The sequence below is a fragment of the Anopheles maculipalpis genome, chromosome 2RL (assembly GCF_943734695.1).
Source record: "Anopheles maculipalpis chromosome 2RL, idAnoMacuDA_375_x, whole genome shotgun sequence".
Lineage (NCBI taxonomy): Eukaryota > Metazoa > Arthropoda > Insecta > Diptera > Culicidae > Anopheles > Anopheles maculipalpis.
Genome location: NC_064871.1, coordinates 9,386,650 through 9,410,719, shown reverse-complemented (window position 1 = coordinate 9,410,719; position 24,070 = coordinate 9,386,650). Strand labels below are relative to the sequence as shown.

The window sequence follows — 24,070 nt, the reverse complement described above, 5'->3', positions numbered from 1 at the left end:
GGTTATCCATCTACTGTCAGTTAACTTCAAATATATCTTACCTTACTCTATTGATTACTTTTAGAACCTTTTCGGCTCGAAATCGATCGATTATTATGTTACTTCTGCTCCAAAAACGGAGGGTGTAATTTCTCCCTTATCAACCCGGTAGTACGTACGTTCAGTGCGTTAATCCCGAAAACTTGTTCCTGTGGAAAATTTTCAATCTTAAAAGTGGGGTAAGTTTTTTTTTTGTTGGCTTTCCTTCTAACACACCCACTACCTGAACCCTTTTCTGTTGCTTGGGGTCCGACATTTTCGCATGAAGCTTTTTTGTTCCCGGAAGGATCATCCAGGGATGTTGGACTGCTCGATGGTATAATGATAACCTGATTATACACGGCCAGGTGGTATTCAGGAGCGTTTTTTTTTTTGCAAATGCTCTCTCACCCACAGTAGCATTACGCAGTAGCCGTTTGCCCTTGGCCCCCTTTTGTTGCTAAGGCAAATCGGTAGGCTGAGGACTATAGCTTGCCGATGCAAATGAAGCTCATTGAGGTGCGCTTTTGTGTGCCTTATCGTGTATCGTGTTCGATTCCGATTCTGAGGTACACATTATCGATTTGGCCTTGTTTTGCGGGCTTTTTTTTCGACCAAAGCCCTAACGAGCTTAATTGAAATCTTGGCCCGTGGCTGGAGTTACCAGGGCTCGCAATTGAACACATTGAACGGATGCTGAGTGTAAGATTTCAGAACCTTCTGAGAAGTGTGTTTGACTCTTTGGTGCTACGTGCTTTAGCTACTTCGAGACGCAAGCCAGCTGGATGAAATTTGAACCAAGAATTAAGACACCAAACAACGCAATGGGGGCAGCGGGCGCTACTTACAGTTTATCCTTGCGCTGCTGCCGCTTCTTCTTGAACGCCTTCTTGACGCGCAGCAGCAGAAAGGCGGCCCGGTCAATGCTCAGCGAACTCTTCCGCGGTGGAACATCGTCCATCGTGGCGTCTAGCGGGCCACCGGGTGGGTCCCCACGCACGCAGGCACCCAACGAATTCACGATTTCTGCCCGTCCGCTAACCGGTTCCGTGGAGAATCCTTCCAGCCCTGCCTACTATCGTTGGGCACGGACGCACACACACACACATACATGCAACACACCAGCGACCACGAGTCTCGGTCGGTCCCCTGGTTGTATGCTGCAACTATCCACAACACTGTGACGATTTTTTCATCTTTTTATCTTCACCCGGTTCGATCGGTTTCGATCAAATGTGCCTTTTTGCACGCATCATTCTCTTCATCACATCACTCGCGCACACGCCACTGTGAACTACAGGCCTTCAACACAACTTAATCACGCACGAACCCATCGCGTATGGTTTCAGTTTCACTAATCGTTCTTTAATTGTAAATCCACTGCACCACACTCCCTAAAAAATCGACTCAAGCCTTCCTGGAAAAAGAAAATCAACAAACATTAGACGAACGACTTCTGGATGCTGCTTCTAGGCCGTTCGCCAGCCTGCCGAAGCAATACCGTGCGGCCATGTTCGCACACCCGATTATTCTAACATTTCGCCAGCATGGGAATGAGACTTTAATTACTGTGCTCGTACGGTAGCTAGCTGGCACACATACACCCGGGACGATTCATTTTCGCGTTGTACCACGCTGTCCACACAACTAAACACACCCTATACAGAGCACACATACACACACACACAGTTTGCGCCACTATTTTCACATTCTAATAGCATCGACATCGGTCGTCTGGTTGCGTTCTTTCGGATCGTTTACATTCGTCGTCGATCGTGGTTTCCTTGTGTATTGCGTGCGGTCTATCTTTCAGGCGTCTCCGGTACGGAAGTATTGTCTGCAAAAAAAAAAAAAACGAACAGGAAAGGAAAGATAAATTTACTCACATGTAGAAGTGGCACGCATGAAAAACGACGAAACGATTATGCGAATGTCATTAATTTTGCCTCACCGGATCTCTCTCTCTCTCTCTCTCTCTCTCTCTTTCACTCTTTTTCTCTCTATTTCCACCGGTGTGTAATGTAATACAAATTTCCCAACTCTCCTGCAACGAATTCACCCATTGCGAGGCATTCTTGTGCCACTTTCCATGGAAGGAAGGAAGAAATTTGAATAAATTGATGAAAAGTATTACCATTTCGAAGGCTGGAGGTGTAAAAATTTAGCTTCCTTCCACGATTAGGTTGAATCGGCATCGGGAAAAGCGAGTTAAAAATGGAAAAAAAAAAATCTTTTTTAAAGAGCTCTGCCGTTGAGATGGCTGTATTTAAAACATTCTTTTTCTTTTCAAGTTCGTGTTTAAAGAAGGTAGCGAAAGTGTACATGGAAGTGTCGTAATAGGTTTTCTAACTTAACTCCTTTTACTCGGTTGGCGACTTTCGGAACGCTACGAGCCAACTTCAAGCAACCGGATTGCATACGAAGCAGGCGCACATTTTCAAACGACGGACTAGACGCGGGACGGTGATGAGAAACTTTCTGCAAATGCGGTAATTAAGAGTCAATATCGTCGTAAAACTAGTCGTCTTAATGTCTCGGAACTGTGGTAGTAGAATGTTTAATCATGAATTAGTTATATTCCACCTGTCCGGGAACACTTGGTGGGGGATTATTGATTTTTGATAGTTGACGCCTGAAAGTATGCAATCTGCGTGGGATTTTTTTGGAATTTGAGTGTTCAACCAGTCTGTGGATTGTTTATTTTTAAAGCAATTTAGATTTAATTTAAATTATAAATTTTGATTCAATTCTATACAAACCACTGAAAGTGAATTGTCACAATTCTTCTAAGAAATATATGTAGCTGTTCATATTCAAAATATGTGTTCATATTCAAAATAAATATCCCTACAGCTAGTTCATACATTTCCAGCATTATCTTACTAAAACTATTCATCTTCAATCAAATCAAACCCCAACATGACCTGCTGCCACATTTCTCCTTCTCCCATTTCCCCCCTCCGTTTGGGCACTCGATTGCTGCTTTTGTGTGTGTTGCTCGTGACAGCCGTAAATTCAATTTACGTTCGTTCTCGAAACCTTCAATGGCAGCATACCGTCCCTACTGGTGGACAACCTTCTCACATGGAACAAAATATATACAAGACGTCCAATTTCGGCCACTCGGCGGTAAGGAAACTTTGGAATCCCGCTTCCCCACTGGCCAAACCGGGACGTAAGGTGTCGAATTGTGGTGGATTATCATTTCTATGCAAAGCACCTTTGACAACACATATCTCTCGGCTGCTCGGCTTGTCCTGGACATTTGAAGAAGTGCTCGAAAACTCGGCACCTCAGCTCGTCGATGGTGATATCTGGACCCGGGCCGACAGTCATCTTCATGTCGTCGGGTTGCCAAACTGTTCCGATACGGCCAAAGAGTGTCGTGGTGCATGAATATGGAAAACCCCCCCATCAAGAAAAGACAAGGAGATGGAGCATAAAATTCAATTTCAAAACTTTCCAACAACCATATTTTAGTATACCTGCACTCTGCTGTACTACACACACACACATACACACATTCGGTTTCACACCGACTGTGAGAATCAACCTAAGGACTGCCAACCTCATGCCATACCAATTACAAACTGGAGATGATCGGTGTATAAAAAAGGTAAAGAACAGGAAGGTTCCACCCTCACTGCGATCGCTTGTGGAAGAGGCTCGGATCCTTTTTTCCGGTCGCTTTCACATCGGCCCGTACCACTGCAACCACCGCCATCACCTTGCCGTGGCCGTTTCATTTTTAATCCTCCACCCAATTCCACAAATCCACCCGGATGATGTTCGGTTGACGGGAACTGAGCTTGTACATTCGGAGGCTATCATCAACGTTGTTAATAATTCCATTATGCAAAGTAAGATCCGCTTCCATCGTACCCATTGTAGCTTGTTTGTAAAACCTGGTTTAGTATCCGTTCGTGTGTTTGTGTGAGTGTGCGTGTGTTTTCGCAAGTGCGTTATAATTTTGTGTCGAAAAGCTCGTTTTGAATCTCATTTTCCTTCCCGGAGAAGTATGCTTCTTGTTTTTGGGGTAGGACGATATGTGAACGAAGAACCAGAATGGGAAAACAGTCATACACAAACACACACACACTTTAGGCTAAACGAAGTGGAACCTTTGCCACCTACCAGTGCAGGCACGGTGGTGGCACCGTTCGGCAAAAGCACTACTGCTAAATGGATTTTCGTCAATCACGTCACTTTCGGTGCTGTAAACGAAGCCTCTCGCCACGCTAAAACATTGGCCAAGAGGACATGGTTTTCAAATTTGATTTGTCTGCATAGCAGCAAAAACGCACTGGGACGATGGCTTTTTTCCATGCCATTTTTGTTCCCTGTCTCGCGCTCTCACGTGTTTACCGAGGTGCGTATGATTAATTAGTGACGAAGCATTAGGACGTTCGCACCGGTGCGGCTTTTGATGCGCCGGCATGCGAGAGAATGTTGGTGTTCAAAGTTTACGCTGCTAAGTCACTAGAGAGACATTTGTAGAGCATGAAAATGTTCTTCAAATAATGAAACTTTCAGCGTTATAAAATTTAGAAAATGGTTTAGATAGATTGTTTGTTGGTAAAAGATACACAGCTATGTTTGCTGCTTACTAATTCAGACGTTAAGACTAATTAGTTTGGAGGAAACTCGGTCCAGGGTAGCATTCGATCTCCAACAGGTTCGAGTCCTTCTGATCCACTTTGCCTCGTGCCCGAACCGGATCGCTTACGAGCACCTTCCTGGTGGGGTATGAATCCTCATCACGTGCCCTAACCATTGTATCCTTCCTGTTTTGAATGCTATCGAGATATCTTCACCGCCAAACAGCTGAGCTAACTCAGAGGTTCATTCTCTTTCTCTACAATTTCTTCTCACACACGCATCACCAAGGATAGTCCTGAAGTCTTCTGGATTGCAGGAGTTTGTGGTGTGCAGGCAAATAGTCGTTACATTCAGGAATTGGAGAGATCAGGTGAAAATCGTCCCACGGATGTCAATGAACAGGTCAGGCGTGGTGCTCACGGCATTGCTAGAAGATCTGTCATAGAGTAAAGATTTGGTCGGTGATCGATACGCCCGTCAAAAAATCAGATGCATTGTTGTATTGTTTAAAGAGGCCATTCGTGTTTCAGGCGCTAAATATGCAAATTAGTCTTGTGTTAAGTAGCTCTTTTAAAAGACTGCAAGCGCACTAAACGGTTAAGGAATCTAAGAACAACTTAGTCAAGTCAGAGCTGCCTAGTAAGGGAGGAGCCTTATAGTGACATCCAAAATAGGCCAGAACTTTGCAGTAGGAGCAGCGTTATCTCTGTGAAGTTTAAGTTTACTTTTGGTAATCTCTTTAAAAAATCATCCTACAGTTTATGTAGATGAGACATGAATATTTCCAACACTGAGTCAAAACCAACAACACAAAAGTTGATTGAAGTTATCATAAACATTTCACATTGCTTTTTTTTCGCTCCATCAATTTTTACTCGAGCTTGTATAGAAAGCTAAACAACTATTGAACACTAAATCATGTTGCTTGGTCATATTTTCATTAAGTTTAAACCTGACACTGATAAAGACAAACACACACCATTACTAACAAAGCAATACAAATCATCGAATGCTCGTTCCCAGTGTCGGGTTTTGCATTGTTGATTAAGAAAAAACAAAATGGTTCTATTGTAACTGTTGCTTTTTACCCGACCATTGTTTTCCCATTCAACAAAACAACAAGCACAATGCTCAATGAACAGGAAAATCCCAGATTCTATTCACACAGTACCACGGGCAAACTAAACGCATGAAGCGAAACCTTCATTCTACATCTCGTGCAGGTAAAAAACCACACAAGATACAAACAAAAAAAAAACACAATATACCACAGACACATACATACATTACACTGCAAGCGAATGTGCATTGTTAGAGAGAAAAATCCATAAGCCTGCGCTGCCTGCACCATGCAATTTCCACGTGGGTGTATAAAGTGACACAAAGTGCAGCATGCAAACTCGTCTTTTGACCACCTTTCCCTACCTTCTTAAGCCCCCTTCTAGCCACCCTTTTTCAGTGACCCAGTGTGCAGTGAAGCGCGGATTTTGTTGTCACATCATAAATCATTATGTTTCAACCGGTTTGCGGCTGAGGCTGTCGCCAAGGGTCGTCGCCGAGATGCGCCCTGACAGCCGCACATTAAAGCGCCTAGTTTTTCCTCCGTGTGGCGCACGCTTTGGTGGATCGGGATGGATTTTCTTTTTTATCCCCAATGTTCAGCATTGTTGCTCAGTGTGCCGTGTCTAATTTGGCTCACCCGGAAGGCACTACTTATGCATATGTCCTAGCTTGTCTGCTGCCAGCACACCTGGAACCTGGTGTTTAAGGGGCTTTTGTTGTTCTGGTGGTTTCAGCTGGCTCGTCGTGAGTGTGCGTGTATTGTTTATAATGCTTTTTCCATTTGTGTCACACAGCAAAGTGATACATCTTTTCTCTTCGGCCTCATTTTCCAAACGCAAAATGGAAACGAACTAATGGCGTTTTCAGATCTGTGTGTGAGAGAGTTTGGGATTAATTCTATCATTCAAACGAAAGAACAAACACGGAAACATACACGGCAACATCTGCTCCATTTCTTGCTGTCGCTTAGAACAGGTGGTTTGGTCTATGTTCTACTAGAAATTTCCTCAAAGAAAATAGCTCTAGAAATCTGTTTTTAATCTGTACTTTCAAAACAAGCGTAACCAACGATCGATTTGTCATGTTTTCATTGTATGTTGGAGTCACATAACCATGTGGTGACATGGTTCCTTCTGGAAACGTTTAACAAAATTATCGATCCATGTTGTATTTTGTAATAAAGATAGGAAGGCTATCGAGAAAAAGAAAATTAAGTTGACAAGTTTGGAGTTATTATTGAATGCAAAAAGATCATCAAATTTAACCCTTTTGTAGCTTGTTTACAAAAGATCTCGTCGTGAAAGCCAGATTCTGGCAAATTCTTCTCAAACGCCCATCAAAGTTGAGAACACAAAGCCTTGCATCAAAGAGCAAAAAAAAACTTTTCATGAGATGAAGTCAATCACTGACGCTTAAAACAAGGTTTCTTTAACTGATGTGTCCCAAAAAAAAAAAACTGTTCTAAAATTTTCCTACTCTTGCAGCGAGTTATAAAAACGCTTATCATGGTGCACCCTCGGTGCATGGTAAGACTTCAAAGGCCAGATCACTTAAAACTAAAGTGTGTCAACAGTCAATGTTCCTCCGTATCCAAAACAACCAAGAAACTCCAAAAGGAAATGTCTGTATTTGCCGTCTTTTCAAAACACGCAAAGCCAATCAACATCTAAAGTGTCCTCCCTGAACGATCTATCTTCATCTATCATCCTTATCGGTGTGTGATATTTGTATTGGTTTAAGATAGACAAAATAAAATTTTATCTCTCACCACGCAAAGTTCGGTCTCGCTGGTCGTAAACCAAAAAACAAACATGCCCAACCGAGCTCAGGCTAATGCCACTGGGCACGAGGATAAAATTCCCGATGGTAGACAGCGGATGATAATTTACGATAATTCATTCCGTCAACCCCGGGAACATCCTAGCGGTCCGAGCCACACCAGTTCGCCCGCTTCGAGGGGTTGATTGTTGTTATTGACTCCCGTTCGGTGTTCGATTGTTCCACGCGTGACGCGTCCTATTTTTGGCTCCGGAAGTGTACGGGCAAGCGGGCGACTTTGAATTGACGCGCATCGTGCCGAAACATGCGACGAAAACATGCCAGCGGCCACAGATACGTTTTGGCTGGAGGAAAATTTGGGTCGCCTATTGTTGTTTACGATCCTGCCTGGCACAATGCAATGACCGTTGCAAAAGGGAGGCTTAAGGGATGATGTGGAAGACGACAACAATGACAATCACGTTGATGGGGATGATAATGATGAGCTGGGCTGATACTGGGTGAGCTTCATTTGCATCGATTAGCGCACACGTACACGTTTGTTTTTGTGTACAGCATCAAATCGAAACCCACTTTAGGGAAGCCGTATTTGTGGCGTGAGAAGGCGTGTGGCACACAAATTTAAATGGGATAAATTGACAGTTTTTTGGATGAGTTAATTGAGTTGCTTTGTGGCTGTAATGCATTTTTTTCCTTTATATTATGCTTGAAAGAATAGACAATGATCTTGCGAGTAATGTGGAAAACACTCTACACATGTGATTCGAAATAATATGCTTCACAAAAACTTTCATTTTTATAAGAGGATTTTTTTTTTTTGGGAGGCCTCATTCATAAAGCCACGATAAAGTACTAACAAAGTGCCTGTTATTGCGCATTCTGCAACAGCGCCAGTACGCGAGCATAATGCCGGTACACGGTTCGTATGCTCCGAGAATCATAAAAGCAACATTTCCGCATCCGGAGCACCGTAGTACCGTAGGTTGTTAAATATGCTCGAGACAGCGGAAACACTCCTTTGCAAACAGTTGCACATGCACCACTTCCTAACGTGTCTCTGTCAGCGGTGTGCTACGTGTTTCGCTTTTCTTCCGCATGACACACCGAAATGGGTATATTAAAAGGAGAACCAGCAAATAAGCTTATCCTTCCAGTTGGTACCATGTAGCGTGAGGCCTTACGCCCGAACGTCACTGCACTGTCTGGCGCTATCCTACAGAAACGCTTTTACTTGAATATCTCGGGCGTTTGATTAGCTGGTTAGCTCGGTGCGTTGTTTTATTGAAGAAACTTTTCAACATCTGCCACTATCGCTGCCTGTATGCCGCTACACACCACGATAAACATCGCAGTTCAGTTAACGATGCCTCTCGTCCGACCCTTCACACTTCACAATTGCATTTCGAAAACCCACCCACCCTCAACATGACCTTCACGGTACGCCCGCTTAGCAGACGGACATAGCAGTCAACTACAAAAACACACACAAACACACCCGCTCGAAAAAGGCCTCGGAACGGTGAACCACATCTCCTGGCCGGAACGAGCAGAAAAAAACAAACGCATACAACGCGCACGTACGGTGTAATACCACTTCGCTCGAACACGAACACGCAGCACATTTTACCCTGCCGAAGTGGTCGTTCATTTGCCAAAAAGCCTTTCGCATTTCGGTTTTGGCTATGGTTCGTTCAATTTCACTCGGCGCGCATCAGAACACGGCTGAAAGCACAAAACGCCATGATACATTGCGCTTCGGTGCTTGTGCCGGCACATGCATTAGGAAAATCAGGGTAAAAAACGGTAAAGCAATTTCAAAAAAATGTACACAAAAATGGTTCGCAACCAAGAGGCAAATATTTGCTCTTTCTAAACATATGTGACACGGTAATGTTTTCCCGACAGCAGATTACTGCAGCTGTAATCAAGCATGTTAGACACAGAAATTAGTTAGAAATCTGTTTTTTTTTTTTGGTATTGGAAAAATATCAAACTACTGAAAAACACTGGGCGCCTCCATCATGTTTAGTGTGAAGTACCATGCGTCTCCATCAAAACATTTTTGTCGGCTGCCACGCGCCTCCATTAGTGAAATTGATTAAATTACAGGAAGAATTTTTTTGTTTTATTCGCCACTTTTACACATCACGAAATATTTAAATAATTTGTGAAGAATGTAATATATTTTTCAAATGTATGCTTTTTTTCGTCATGTTTTATTGTTGCGTCAAAGACCGGAGGAAGGAAAAAAAGAACACGAACCCGGTAATATAGTCTGACCACTCAAACATCTTGTTCGTCTACTACTCAGAAAGTTCGTGAAGGATTTACCACACACCAGCAGGAGGGGGGAAAAAAACTCCCCCGAGTCCGTCAAAAGATTAATGTTTCCATGTACATGTCTCGTCGAACAAGAGGGAAAACGGAAACGAAACCCGACCTACACGGCTCAAGCTCACTGCTTCATCATTCAAACACACGGCAAGCAAAAGGCTCTTTAATGTGTTACTGTTTCTGCTTCGCATTTCTGTGTGTTCGTAGCCTTGAAAAAATAGAAATGGTCTAGTGATTTTAACCGGCTGAAGAAGTGAGCGTCGGTTTGTTCCGTTTGTTTTTTTGGCCTCCGCTTAAGAAGCTATCCTTTATCTATGTATGCACAAAAAGACAAATGTTAAAGAACAATGGCAACGAATAAAACGGCAGCAAACGTGTGTTTCTCTTGACTGTCTCACAGTGCATTGGAATTAAGAGGCTACGAGAGATTAGCTGTACTTTTCGATGGATTCTTTTGTTCCTTTCTAGTTAATTTGCCGTGCGAAATGAGTATGACAAATTGCAAGAAAACGAGTAATCACTGTTTCGAGGTAAGATGATGCACAAGAAGCTAATAATAACTGCTTATTTTCTTTGAAATAAAGACACAACTATTGGCGTCATTGCGGTACTTTAATTACGCGTTATACACTCCTTTCGAGTAGTGTACGATTTTTTTTACTATTGATAAATAAACACAAATCTTTTGCTTAATGTAATGGTAATTTTGTATAAACGTGTAAGGTTGCATTTGATTGTTATTGAGATTGAGTGTGTTTCCTATTGACATTAACTCAAATGGCATCACATAATGTATCCAGTGTAATACCATAATTTTGCCTTATCCATTCACAAATAATTACCTCCAGTTATCGTTCGTCTTCTTCCTTCCTCGTTTAATGTTACTTTGCCTCCAATGGCATTCCGCGTGGAAACACTTCTCCCAACCAGTGCTTACGATCCCCCCATCTCAACGAGCACCTTCATGCAGCCAGGTAACACAGGTAACGGGCCCTGAGCCGTGAGTGAACATAATGCCACGGCCAAACTATCCGAAAACTCAAACGGCGTACCGGTTGACCTGCTTATCGGGTTCTCCACAAGGGTCACCTTCACCTCTGTCGGGAGCTTTTGTTACCCACTTAACACACTCAGCTAGCGTCCCGTAACGCAACCGGACACGGCGGAAGTCGCCGGGTTCGTGTGGCTTTAATTGCACACGATTAGCAGCCCAGCCCGGGGAATGGGAAGGGAAGCAAATCCGCTACATCTTGCTAATGGGGTTTCCCGCAGATGGCTGCACAATGATTACATGGCGCGAATGATAAGAATACCGCGGACGGAGCGAAATCAAATAGTTTCTTTAGTTGTGTTCTGAGTTTGATAAAGTTGTGACACATTGTAGAAGGTCTGAATAAAGCATGTTTTGGGATTAAAATTCGTCATCCAACGTCCTTTCCTCGATAATTCCCTCTCTATTGCGCGGGAGAAAAAAACACTCGTGGCATGCATTCGTACTATTAATAACGTCCAAAGTGTCCCATCCCCATTTGGAAGATTGAGTAAGTCCCAAAGAGAGTAAAAAAAGCTACTTTTACTCAATCCTCCCAAAAACAAAAACAATCGCCGCCTAAACATAGCCCAACAAGCCTGGATTATTGTTCTATTTATGGAGGTCTTTTTCCCATTTCCGTGTCCCTTGTGTGATGTGCGTGTGTGTTTGTGTGCGCGTGTGTAAAATTAAAAACGGACATCGACCCTCGCTTTCCGTCCCGTCACACTTTCCGACCCGTAAGCGACCGAAACACCTTGAAAATCCTAGCCCTTAATCATCACAACTTCAAGGCCACGGTCGGTGCCGAACGGAAGCATATTACACTCATTATTTTGGTGCTTTTTCCCTGTCTTTTTTTTCTGTTCCATCCGATCCCTCAAAATTACACGCTACATTGAAACGTTTTAGCACGGTTCAAACTCGGTGCTCGGTTCCGGTAAGGACATTGTGGCAAACATGGTGAAGGAATATTTTACCGAACCCAACCGACCAACCAAACACTCAGTACGGCTGTCTGATTTTTGGGTAGAAACTGCGTCGATGATGCGAACGACAACGATGATGATGAATTTGAATATTGTAACCTGATTGTCGGTTACACACGCCCTCTCAGACCCGTCCCGCACCCTATCCGACTGTCCCTGTCCCTCTATCTGTATGTACAAAATTGAATTATAACCACAGTACCCGGCTGTGCCAATCTAACGAACTGTGATTGTGACAGTATGGATCGCGTAATTACAACGAAAGCATGTCCGCTTTTGTTGTACCGAAACGATGGTCGTATTTCATTGATTTTGATTGCGTTGGCGAGACTGTGGGAGGATTCGTTTGCCGGGTTGCCCGTTCTGCAACACTTACGGTGTAGAATTCTTCTGCATCATTATGGCGTTAGCGAATTTGTGCTACCACGGCGGAGGCCAAGCACCAGATGGATGCAATTACACGTTACATCCCTCATGGTGGGTGTTGCTATATTTAGCTTGTTTTCAGCATTGATTAAAGGATGATTTCTAACGAATCAATACGTGTTGGGAGCTCGCTTCACTTTCATTCTTTTGTGTGTAGTGTAAATGTAATAATTAATTTTACAGCTAAACTAATGTTGGATTGTATTGTTCAATTAGATTTAAATGATAAGTTGTTAAGAGATATTGCATAACTGCAGACCATTGTTTAAACAGCACGCCACAAACAATTTACTTTGGAGAAAAAATTTTGCTTTCATGCTTGAAATCCTTTAAAGAACAGCTCCTGAATTTATGCAATTTGAATGTACAATTATTAAAATACGTCTTCAAGCCGTATTAACTCATAAAAATAATTCAAATAAACAATTTGTATTGGGGTAACAGCGGCAGTACTAGGCTTTGAATCCTATCCGGACCGTTTCTCCTTAATAAGGACTGACAACTACGTACCGCCGCTAGCGGGCCGCCCTCCACGATAACCTTGTCAATATTTATAGCTTTTTTGTACAGTTTTCTTTTCGTTGTCCATTCAACTATGAGCCGTCATATTGGAATGAAAAATTCCTTTAATTCATAAAGGCTTTAAGTTTAACAATTTGCAATTAATTGATTTGAAACTTGTTAAACATACATGTTATTATAAATGACCTTCATCAAATCATTCTTGATAATTTTAGAAAAAATATTTTAATCGCGAATGTGTAACCTTTTCAAGCATGTGTATTTTTATAGATGAAGTTTCATAAATATTTACAGTAGAAAAAAAAACAGGGTAGTAAAAACTTTAACCGTTCTTCTTCACTTAACGACCTGTGATGTCATACTGATCTTCGACTGACTTGCTAGACTTGCCGATACCATTTAGGTGAATAGTCAGTCCTCACTACAGGGGGGACGGTCCGGATGGGACTTGAATCGCGGTCCTACTGTGTGAAAACCGTTGGCATTGTCTCTCCCAGCGGGCTGTAAATGGTGTAATTTTCTTTAAAAAGCTCATTTCAAAAACACAGGATTAAAATGAGAGCATATATTTATTTATAAATATAAAGCAAAGGAAATGTGAAGCAGTCTTTAAGAATGAAAGCTTCAAAAGCACATCAAGCAGCATAGGAGCTAAATCAATTCTTTAAATAGCTAGCATTCAACTTCATTTCATTTCCTAGACCAGTTTAATCCTCTAAGATATTAGTCATCGTGATTGCATGAAACATGTGATTGGTCCAACCGTTAATTGAAGCAACAATTAGAAGCATTTGCTCAGGACAATCCAATATTACACGATTTACAAGTTTATTAGCCATTCTTTCGTTCCCTACCGCCAAAAAAAGCACTTCATTATAAAGGTGTAAAAACAAACGCCCTTAGATCGCCGGCCTGGCTGGCTTCTTGCTAAACCACACATAAATTCATTTGCTTCTTATGAATGTAAAATCCGTCCTCCCCCGAAAATCCCCTCCGAAAAGGTTTGCTGTGTGAATTCTGACAGGAATACTAATAGACGTCACCGTCGGCCAGGAATGGTTCAGTGTTTGTTCTCAAACACTTCCTACACACACTTGCACACACAGACAAAATACGTAAATACATCGCTTCAAAACAGATACCCCATAACCAGAATCCAAATTTCTCATACATATTTGAAAAGGGCTTTAAAAAAAGATGAGTTCCCGGATGGTCTGTGTGTGGGCCAGAAAATCAGTTGAAATATTTCCCACAACATTTCTTACCCCTTTTTATTTTTGGGCCAAGACTTTACCAAGCTAAGCACGTACTGCAAGGAGAAAAGTACCGAAAAAAAACCTCACACACGCGTGCTTCAAGAAGTATTGTCGATTCAATTGAATTGTATGCCCGTCTGTGTGTAATGTGTTACATTCCAATAGAAAAAAAAGCGAGGTGCAAGCTGATTTTCCACTGCCGAATACACGCAGACACGAATTTATTAGCATTTTAAACAAATTTTTGTAAGCAACCTTTTTCACTCAGTTCGGGCGAATCGTGGTGCGAGCAAGCAAAAAGGAAAAAATGCAAGGATGTAAACGACCTCTTCTTCTACCTTTTTTGTTGCTATATCTCGATCAAAAGAAGAAGAGAAAAAATTTTAAAAAGAAGCATCCACATCGATCGAAGAAAATTTTGCTTTCTTTTCGCAACAACTTTGGCGCACACGGCTGGAAATGTGGTCCCGATCCGGATACTGATCGAACAGTTCGGCACAAGTTCATTAGAGGGTCTAGAGAGTTTTGCCTCGTGGTCAAAATTATCCCGCTGGAACCGAAAGTTTGTCTCGTGTTGGCGGTCTCGCTCTATCTCTCTTTACGGGATTCTTTTCACTTGGTCAAGTTATTTGATCTGAAAATTGTTCGTCCGAACCATTTTTTTTTGTTGTTGTTGGTAAGATTGTATTTAACAGAAGGAAGCACACCGCATTCCGCACGAGTGCGTCTATTTAGATGCCGCAAAAATGTGCCCGGAATTCTCATCGCTCACCATCACCACCAATCACCTGTGTAGGGGAAGGCCAGGCCAGCGAAACTATTTAAGCTTCCTTGATGTAAAAATAAGGTATTGGAAGTTGTTAAGCTTTGCACACGCCAAACGAAAAGTTTTCAATGCTTTAAATACTTTTTGGCGGAGAATGTAGTTCTTTTTCTTCTTCTTGGCATAAGGACCTTATAAGTCACATCGGCCATCGAACTGTTTACTAGACTTATTGATAACCATACAGTTGCATCGTCAAGTCCTTACTACGGGGGAATGCTCCGGTGTGGGATTTGAGCCCCGATCCTGCCGTGTAACGACCGGCACCTCGGTCACCCCCACCACCTGACCGGCTCCCCAAAAAAGCGTTTATCTGTTGTAATGTAAATCTTGTCGCATTGTCGACCAAAATGACTTCCCATATTCTCCGTGTTGTATACGACACGCATTGTCGAAATAGATAGACATTTCCCCTCTTCGGATATCAATCCTTCTCATTTGAGTTTCCCGTGCTTTCCCGGCAGGAAGCGTACCGCCATCCGCACACAATAAACTACAAACTGTGTGCGTGAGATTGTGCTGATGGAATTCAATTAAATACGCACACCCCGGCCATGAAGCGAAATTCAAATGAACTTCCGCGCCGGAATGGTTTCGCGACGCATGTTTTACGATTTTCGGCGTGAGTTTTCTTCGCAGAGCATCAATTACACCGTCAGCCGGAAGGTTGTTGAGTAAATATCTAAAAGGAACCAAAACAATAAAAAGCAAGACGGAAATTCTTACTCTCACACGCCACGTCATGAACGATCCCGATGCCCGAAAAGATTGTTTCAAGTTTCGCTAGAGTAAAAAAGGGGGAAAATGTATGCTGATGCTGATGGTGTCCTTTTCGATCGATTACGATCTGTAAAGCAGACGAAATCCCGGAAAACGAGCACGATTAGATACGGGTTTGGTTGCCCATCTTCTTCTGCCCCTAAGGGAATATCGCTGCGGTTAGGTTTGAGCAGAGATTTGGCTAAGAAAACGGACACGTGCAATCGACAGAATTGAACTCGCCGGTAGAGTATACTTGAAACAAACGAGAATACAAAATGAAAAAAAAACATCCCGTCGCCTCCCCCACCTGGACCCCCTGTGGCGGGGTTAGTGGTCCCGACAGCAAAGCAGAAAAAGTTCAACAAACTTTTCACCACCCAGTCGGAATACTAATCAAAAGGGACACGTACAAGGGAGCCTTGTAATGTCCCGCATTAGACGTTTGCTTTGCCAGAGCGAACGGATATACTGAAATGACTAAATAAATATTCCATTTAGAGGTTTTCCATTCGGGTTTTGTGCCGCGGAAAACCGTTACACACCGGGGGCCGCGTGTGCTCCTTTTCCCCGGTCTTTATTTTTCGCTCCTTTGCTTTTTTTGCTTTTAGTTTTTCATTAAATTAGAATTAAGGGAAACATTTTTCCTTTTTCGCTCTGTTGTGTTAGGACAAAAAAAGCTCATCCCGGGAACGAAGCGTAATGGTAGGATTCTGGAAAGCTAATGCCAGGTTTTTTCTTCCTTTGAATTTATGGTTGCTTTTGTATTGGGGTTTGGGAAGGATTTTATCATTTTGAAACTGCGGTTTGTGTGAATGCGAAAATTCAGTTGAAAAATGGTCACTTCAACCACGTATCAATGTCATGGTGATAAATCTCACCTGTATTGAGTAGTTTTGTCCCGCTTTTATTTTCGCATTTTTTCGTTTTTCTTTAATCTCTTAAATAAATAAACCAAAAGCTCTATTTTAATTTCTTACTGCATGTACCTGTAAAGCTTCATGATCATAGTAGCTCCTCTCGTAGTAGCTGTGAAGGTTCGAAGAATGACGCACCGCAATGGTGTTGGGAAAAGCTCTTCCAATATACTAATGTTTTCTCTATTAACCAACTGTCACTTTCAGATAAAGTTTCACTTCACTTAGAACCTTCTTGCAACAACCAGAAAAAAATGCTTCCACAAGATTCACATTATTTGCGATATCCATCCGCACCGACACCGACCATGCTCAATTGCACTGCAAACTGCATACATCACACACACACACATACACATAAACACTGGCACTGATAGCGTAGTACTTGTCAGATGCTTCTCATTTTCCGACAATTTCCCCTCCCCCGTTTATTCGCGCGAAAAGCACTTCAACAATCTTCAACATATGATCGAGCTTTCCTGTAGATAGGCACTTTTTAATTATCACTGCCGGTTCATTTTTCGCACGGCCATTTCCAATTAATGTGGCCCGTTCGGACGGATGATCGGGGAGTAATATGAGACGCATTCGTGATAGCAAAAAAAAACTTTCCGTACAAGTTTAAAAAGGGACCGTTGGGGCGATTTTTGATAATTGATTCCATACCTTCACAGAAGAATGGCTTGGCAGAAGAACTAATTGCTAAGCGAAAGGCTAACGAGGGATGCCATTTACTAGAACTGATATTGAATTTAATCTACCAAGATGAGATTTGAATCGGCAAGAAAATAAGAAATATATAACTAAGGTTAAGAGCTTTCGAACAAAAATGGTAGGAAAAACAATTTAAAAACGTAAAGCAACCACAATGAATCGGTTCCACCGTTTGAGCCCGCTGCTAATCGGTCGGTTATCTACTTTTGCACCAGCTCCACTCGACGGGTGCGTGCCTGCGACGTGGTGGTGGGGAACGTAGCAACGTGTCCCCCGGAACGAAGAAAAACTACACTGAGCACGCGGCCGTTGCTCCTGCCGAACGGTAGAAAGGCTCACTCTAGTTCAGAATCCGCGACGAAACTGACGCGAAGGATGCGAACCGACCCAGAGCATCGATGATAGTGGCCGAACCGTGGATGCACTTTTTGTCCGAGATGCCGAACGTTTCCGAACCGGTTGTACACACGTTTTTGTTCTACTTTGGTGGAAATGATGAGTGCTCGGGTACTGGGAAAATGAGTTCCTACATGCTTTGAGAAAGCTTCCGGGAGCTTTTTTCTCATTTGAATTTCCTGCAACTTAGCGATGTAAAAATTGGGATTTTTTAAATATTTACTTCAATAGTTTTGAAATAAAATACTTAAAAACAAACCCTCCTAAATTAATTTGAGAGCGTTTCAAGCTATATTTCCTATATTTTTGCTAATTTACCTTCTTTGCTAGTTTTCAACCCATCGCCCTAAACGCAAACCATAAAGTCGAGTTCTGTTGTTGTTTTTATTTACCTACACAAGCGCACGCACGGAACTGTCAAACCGCGCCGAAGTGAAAAGATGCAAAAAGCTGTTTTGCGCTAGATATTGTGAAAAAGTGGAACATTTTCGCACACTGTATCCACAACTCCGTGCACTTTTGCTAAACGCAATCGCATCAGACCACAAGCACCAAAATGGACTTGTTAGAGAGACCCCGTAATTTGTCACAGTGTAAACGTTGGAAAACCAACGATGAGGGCCGAAAAACACATACCTCAATTGAACAGGTACGGGCGCCCTCCAACGTGCCCACTGGTGGCGCTTATCCTCGAGAAACACGCGTTTTTATAAATAGCACCATCATTTCTCGTTTTGTAGATAAAAGTCGAATCATCGATCGAGCGGATCTACGACCGGTACGAGCAGCTCGCCGCCCTAGATCCGACACTGCCCAAGATTAACCGCGATGACCATGCGCATTACTTGCAGACCTCACTCGAGCGCTTGACGTCGTCGTACGAAAGTCTGGACAGTAGCCGGCCCTGGATGGTGTACTGGATAATGAATTCGGCCAGCATACTGAATCTGCGCTTTTCCCACGAGCTGCTCGACCGGGTGGTGGACTTTCTCGTGAAATGTCGTGCCAAGGAGGGTGGATTTGGTGGTGGACCGGGTCAGTATCCCCATCTAGCCACTACGTACGCAGCAGTAAATTCGCTTTGCACTATCGGAACGGAGAAAGCACTGGAAGCGATCGATCGACGCACGCTCAAACAGTTCTTTTGGTCGGTGCGGGAAAGTAACGGTGCGTTCCGGATGCACGTCGGAGGCGAGCTGGACGTACGCGGAGCATACTGTGCCATTTCATCGGCCAAGCTGTGCTCCTTCTCGCCGGAAGAGGAAGCGAAACTGTTCGAGGGAACGGCCGCCTGGGTCGCGGAATGTCAAACGTACGAGGGTGGTTTCGGTGGAGCACCAGATTTGGAAGCGCACGGTGGTTATTCGTTCTGTGCTGCCGCGGCCATTATGCTGCTGGGTGGTGAGCATAGGTGTGACCTACATGCCCTACTAAGGTGGACCGTAAATCGTCAGATGGCATACGAAGGAGGCTTTCAGGGACGCACGAACAAACTGGTCGATGTTTGCTATTCATTTTGGCAGGGTGCACTGGTACCGATCGTCCAAGGACTTATCGCGCGTAAAGAAGGCCAGCAGCACATCATGAATGTGAGTCTTTTCAATCGTTACGCACTACAGGAGTACATCATACTCTGTTGCCAGCGACCTACCGGAGGTTTAGTTGATAAACCTGGGAAGTAAGTATTAGATACTGCGTGCGGTTTTGTGTACCATTCGAACGCCTAACTGAAACTGATCACACTTGTATTTACAGACCATCGGATATATATCACACCTGCTACGCGCTCAGCGGGCTGGCCGTTGCACAGCACTGTGAAACTCACAGCCCACCTTTGGTGTTGGGTAACGAGCTAAACGAAGTACTACCGACACATCCGGTACACAATATTCCACCCAAAGCAGCACTGGAGGCCTACCGTTACTTCCTAGAGTTCGATCAACCGGCATCCGCTGCGGATGAACGATCCAATGGGAAGAACGAAGACGATGTGCCGATGGATGATATCTCCGAGAACGTGTCCGAACGTCAATCATCATCAAACATGTCGGAGGACAGTAGCAGTAACTACACAAGCAGCCGGGCATCGGAATTTTGAAGCGACCAGGGGTGTGCGTACGCTCGAATAAATCCGAACTTGAACATGGATAGATCAAAGAATCAAAAAGACAACCTGTTTCTCTAGCGAGAGAAAGAGAAGGAGAGAGAGAGAGAAAGTAGAAGCGCCAACGGAGCAAGAAAATCTTATAACTGTGGGTCCGATGGCAGAATTAATATATAAACTTGCTTGTTTGTTTTCTTCTGATTGCTTTATTTTTTTGAATAAAATTTAAAATTGGCCAACAGTGCTTTACCATTAAGGAGAAGCTTTAATCCAACAATGCGACCAATCGGCCAGAACTATGAACGACGAACGGTAATTACTGATGCACCTACCTCCACAAGCTACAACACATCTTAATATGCTCAACAACCTTTGTATGTTTTTATTTCTGTTTTATCGTTCGTAATAGTTGTTTGATATCAACTTGTCTAAAATCAAGCTCTGCTTCGTTGGTAGAATCGTAACTTTGGATGAATACTTAAGACGACAAATGCCGCTAGTTTGAAGGTACAATGAATAAAAAGCTTCTAGCTAGATAAATTTGTTGAGTTATTGAAGAACCGTTCGTTCAGGTCAAATGATTTCTTCGGACTTGCTTATATAGGTAATCGTGAAGCGATTGGAGAAATCTTTATGGATCGTAAAATTTCACTGCTTCCTTGTACCACAATATGGTAGAAGGATTGATTGATTTATGGACTTTCCAGCTCAAAAGACTTTAGTAAGTATGACTGTCCACCTTCTTACAGTGGTACCTTTTTTATCCGAGAATGATATCTTCCAAAACCCGTGGGAACCACCCATAGGGTACACTGCCGGATTTTTACCAAATAAAACCTTCTCGAGCCTTCCGCCCCATGGAAATGTTTTGATTACCAAAAAGGGAATGATATTTGAAACTAGAGGTATATACGATTTATGCTATAAGCAATCCGTCTAGCAGCTATTGAGACTCTACCGCTGTTGTAGGTGAGTAAGGATCACCACAATGATCGTCTCTGCTAAGGTACACCAGCTGTTTCGATTAGAGCCGGGAAAAGCGATATCCATGTCAATTCATGGTTTCACACACGGCATGACACTTATATAGACGCCTCCAGAATTATTTGACGAGTCCAAGCTAATAACCGAAATTAAAAAAATATCCATCATGCTCTAGCGCCCTCTAAAAAGAGAAGAATATCATTGGTAACGTGTCCCAGCAAATGAGTTTTACTTACCGAAAACGTCCGTAATAAGTTACTCGCCTCTCCTTTACATCTGTTTGACGGCACTGTTGAGGTGTCCTCTCGTCGGATCGTAAAGGTTCTAGAATTCATATTCAACTGCTTCCATCCACGATTCACCATGTTTCCACGATGTCTTCATATCCATTGGAGGGATAACACCCTCGAACTTGGCTGCTTAATAGGAAGCTTGGGGCAGCTTGTAATGAAGCACCACGCAAGCTCCCAAAAAGGGATACCTCATCAACAAAAATTTCTTTCCTTTAAAAAATCCTTCCCAATAATATGCACATAAAAAGTGTTTTTTTTATAAATAAATCAATGATTTTATTTTTGTTTTGCTCTGCACTTCCCTAAAGAATGGCTTTTGTGACGCGTTCATCAACGACGTATCTTTTCATTTTTTTCTCTTCATTTGTTCGCAACTTTTTCGCTTCACATACAGCATTAGTTGTTCTTCCATATTGGTGCCATTTTTGTCTCGCAAGTGTAGATCATTTTAATTACCGCTTTTTTCGTTTTTCTTTATAATTTGCAAATGTGTTTTCCTCCCTCGTGTACGAACTAATAGTATTACTATTTCACATTACACACACACACGTTCTTTAATAATTCACATCCATCCCACCATACTTATACACCTCAAATACACACGCGCACGTACTACATTCTACTACTTTTCCTCCTCACAAACGCGCGCGCTCGGATCATTTCGTCTTATGCTCTGTTCTATCTCACACCACGTGTTTTCTTCCACTCAATCCTCGGGGGGCATCTTACAGGGGGATTGTAAATTATACACAAACTTCTGTATCATTTCTTCATTCGCATTCATTCCTGTCTCTCTCCTCCCTATTGCATTATCGCGCGATCGCAGTTTTTGGTGGCATTTTCGTGGTTTTGTTTTGAACACTCATTAGAGTGTTTTCGTTCCTCCGGTGCGCATTTGTATTATTTTTCCCCCGTTTGTCATTTTACTATTCTCTCTATCGCTTTGTTTTCAGTGTTCAAGATACAAGTTTAGGCAGAGGGACAATAATATTAGAGATGGTGGCGTGAGTGCGTTTGTGGATTTTGTGATTTATAGAAAGTTTAACTCTGTTTACAATAAATTACAAAAAAAAAAAAAACACACACGAACAACTAATACGAGAAAAAGATTCTTAAAACGATGGGTGGTTTTTTTTTCTTCTTTTGTTTCAATCAATTTAACGATTTTTAATCATTTTTATATGCGCGGAACACACACACTCGCTTCTTTTGTGTTTTTTTTTTCTTTTCTTTAAATATAGATTAATTCATAATTTAAAAAATGGAAATTGGTTGTTAAGGCGTGTTTTTGTTACGTTTCTTTTAGCTGTTTTAACTTTCTCTTCTGTATTCTCGCAAAAAGTACTCCGGTTCAGAGAGAAAACTTCATACTAAATAATTATTGTGGGACTTTTTTGGATGTTAAAAAAGAAGGAAAATTTTCCTCTCTTATTGCACTCCCTTTTTCAATCTGTTTTTCTCGCCATGCCATTTTTCTACTCTGTATGTTTCTTCTCTTACCAACTAATATGAGGAAAAAATGGAGACTGTTCATATATGGGGGGCCTTTTAATTTTGGTTGAAGGTCACACCATGTGTTCCTCTCACCATAGAAAACAGGACAACTAGTAATGGAAATGATTGCACAAGTCATTTTGCTAATTGCATCTCAACATTAACACACGGGAGAAGAAAAGTGGATGATTTGCCTTTTAACAGGTAGTTGCAGTAGTAGTAGTAGGGTAGACTAAACTTAACGTACTAAAAGAGACCTTACAAGATAATAAAGATACTCTGTTTAAAAAAAATGTACAAACTATTCCTCATTACACCAAATGAAACGAACGAGAATTACGACAGATAGTGGCGCGCGCGCGATCACCTCTTTCAGGGGTGCACAATGTGTGGTGTTGTTGTCGACTGCTTTTCTCTCTTCTCTTTTATCATGTCATTTTATCACCTCTTTTATACCCTATAGTAGTGCTTCATTTTTTATCATTTGAGCTGACTATTATTCACACACGCACGCATTTCGGCCACAGTTTAATACGCTTCTTCCTTAAGGCTCTCTTTCCTTTATCTCTTCTTTGTCTCGCTTTCCACGCATGATACGCACGTTTCGAGCACGCACACACAACACATCGGAATTCGACATATGATGATGATGGCACACAGAGCACAAAACTGTCTGTATGGGGGAGTGTGTGTTGTTGGTTCGTATTTGTTATTCGCATCATATGCCCCCGCGTGTGAAGGAAGGTTTCATTTTTCTGAATACCGTAAGGAATATTTATAGGGAATTTGGGGTAGTTTGTTTGTAATAAATAATTTAAATCTTTTAAAATCTTATCCCTCCCCCCTACAACTGTAGCGCTTTCGGGGGTGGTGCTATGTTGTGTGAGAGGATGTAGAAAAAATAATTTACAAAAAAAGGTATTGGTAAGCAAGTGTTACTCATGCTTCACACAAAAAAGGGAGGTGGGATTTTATAAAATTACTCAACATAATAATAAAGTGCATCCATCTTTTTTTCACTTTCGTTAACAAATGAAGCAAAACCCCTGTCTTTGTGTCTGTGTGTTGAGATGCTTCGATCGATAGTCCCGTCTTGTGGTTATTCTTCGTGCAGATCGTGCCAAAAAGGATCACCTTCTCCTTCGGGATCGTGCGTCCGATTGGAGAGGCAATTGCGAAGCATCTCCTTCCAGGATGATGGAAATGAGTGTGCGTGGAACGTGTGCATGGATGTTTTGTGACCTCTTTGCTCTCTTCTTTGTGCTTTTCGCGCGCTTTGCTCATCCAGCTTTCTCCTGCCTATCTCTATGCTTTTGCTGCTCGCTTGACCGATCACCACACATAACGGATAGGGGGCTTTGGAAACAATCGAAATAAAGAGGGAGGGCTACTTTTCCATGGATTATTAGAAGCAAGTTATAGGCTTAGTACGAATAAATAATAATTTAAAAAAAACCGTTAGCCAACAGTAACTTGAAAAGGGAGTTGTTGATAATCTGTGTGTTACTAGAATAAATTGTACCACACAGTGTTCCAAAATCCGTTTAGCGCACCCACCTCCTCTCATCTTC

General features: G+C 42.4%; 3 protein-coding genes across 3 annotated transcripts in view; 2 read left to right on the top strand and 1 right to left on the bottom strand.

Annotated features, from left to right (window-relative positions):
• LOC126557240 (nicastrin) overlaps window positions 1–24,070 on the top strand; it is a 380,964-nt gene that overhangs the window by 308,016 nt on the left and 48,878 nt on the right. The gene's annotated exons all lie outside the window — the stretch shown is intronic.
• Window positions 14,597–24,070, bottom strand: part of LOC126558393 (histone deacetylase 11) — a 61,979-nt gene continuing 52,505 nt past the window's right edge. The window contains exon 4 of the mRNA XM_050214404.1: window positions 14,597–14,607. Coding sequence (XP_050070361.1) covers window positions 14,604–14,607 — 4 coding nt within the window. The 3' untranslated portion in view covers window positions 14,597–14,603. The remainder of the gene's footprint in view (window positions 14,608–24,070) is intronic.
• Window positions 18,181–19,722, top strand: LOC126557961 (protein farnesyltransferase subunit beta). Its single transcript, XM_050213890.1, has 3 exons — window positions 18,181–18,273; window positions 18,365–19,302; window positions 19,380–19,722. The coding sequence occupies exons 1-3, from the start codon at window positions 18,181–18,183 to the stop codon at window positions 19,720–19,722; spliced, it is 1,374 nt and encodes a 457-aa protein (XP_050069847.1).

Excerpts from the sequence above, each read along its gene's own strand:
- LOC126557961 (XM_050213890.1), top strand. The coding sequence starts at position 18,181 with ATGGACTTGTTAGAGAGACCCCGTAATTTGTCACAGTGTAAACGTTGG. Across the intron at positions 18,274-18,364 it reads CACATACCTCAATTGAACAG|ATAAAAGTCGAATCATCGAT; the intron begins GTACGGGCGCCC and ends CTCGTTTTGTAG. Across the intron at positions 19,303-19,379 it reads TTAGTTGATAAACCTGGGAA|ACCATCGGATATATATCACA; the intron begins GTAAGTATTAGA and ends TTGTATTTACAG.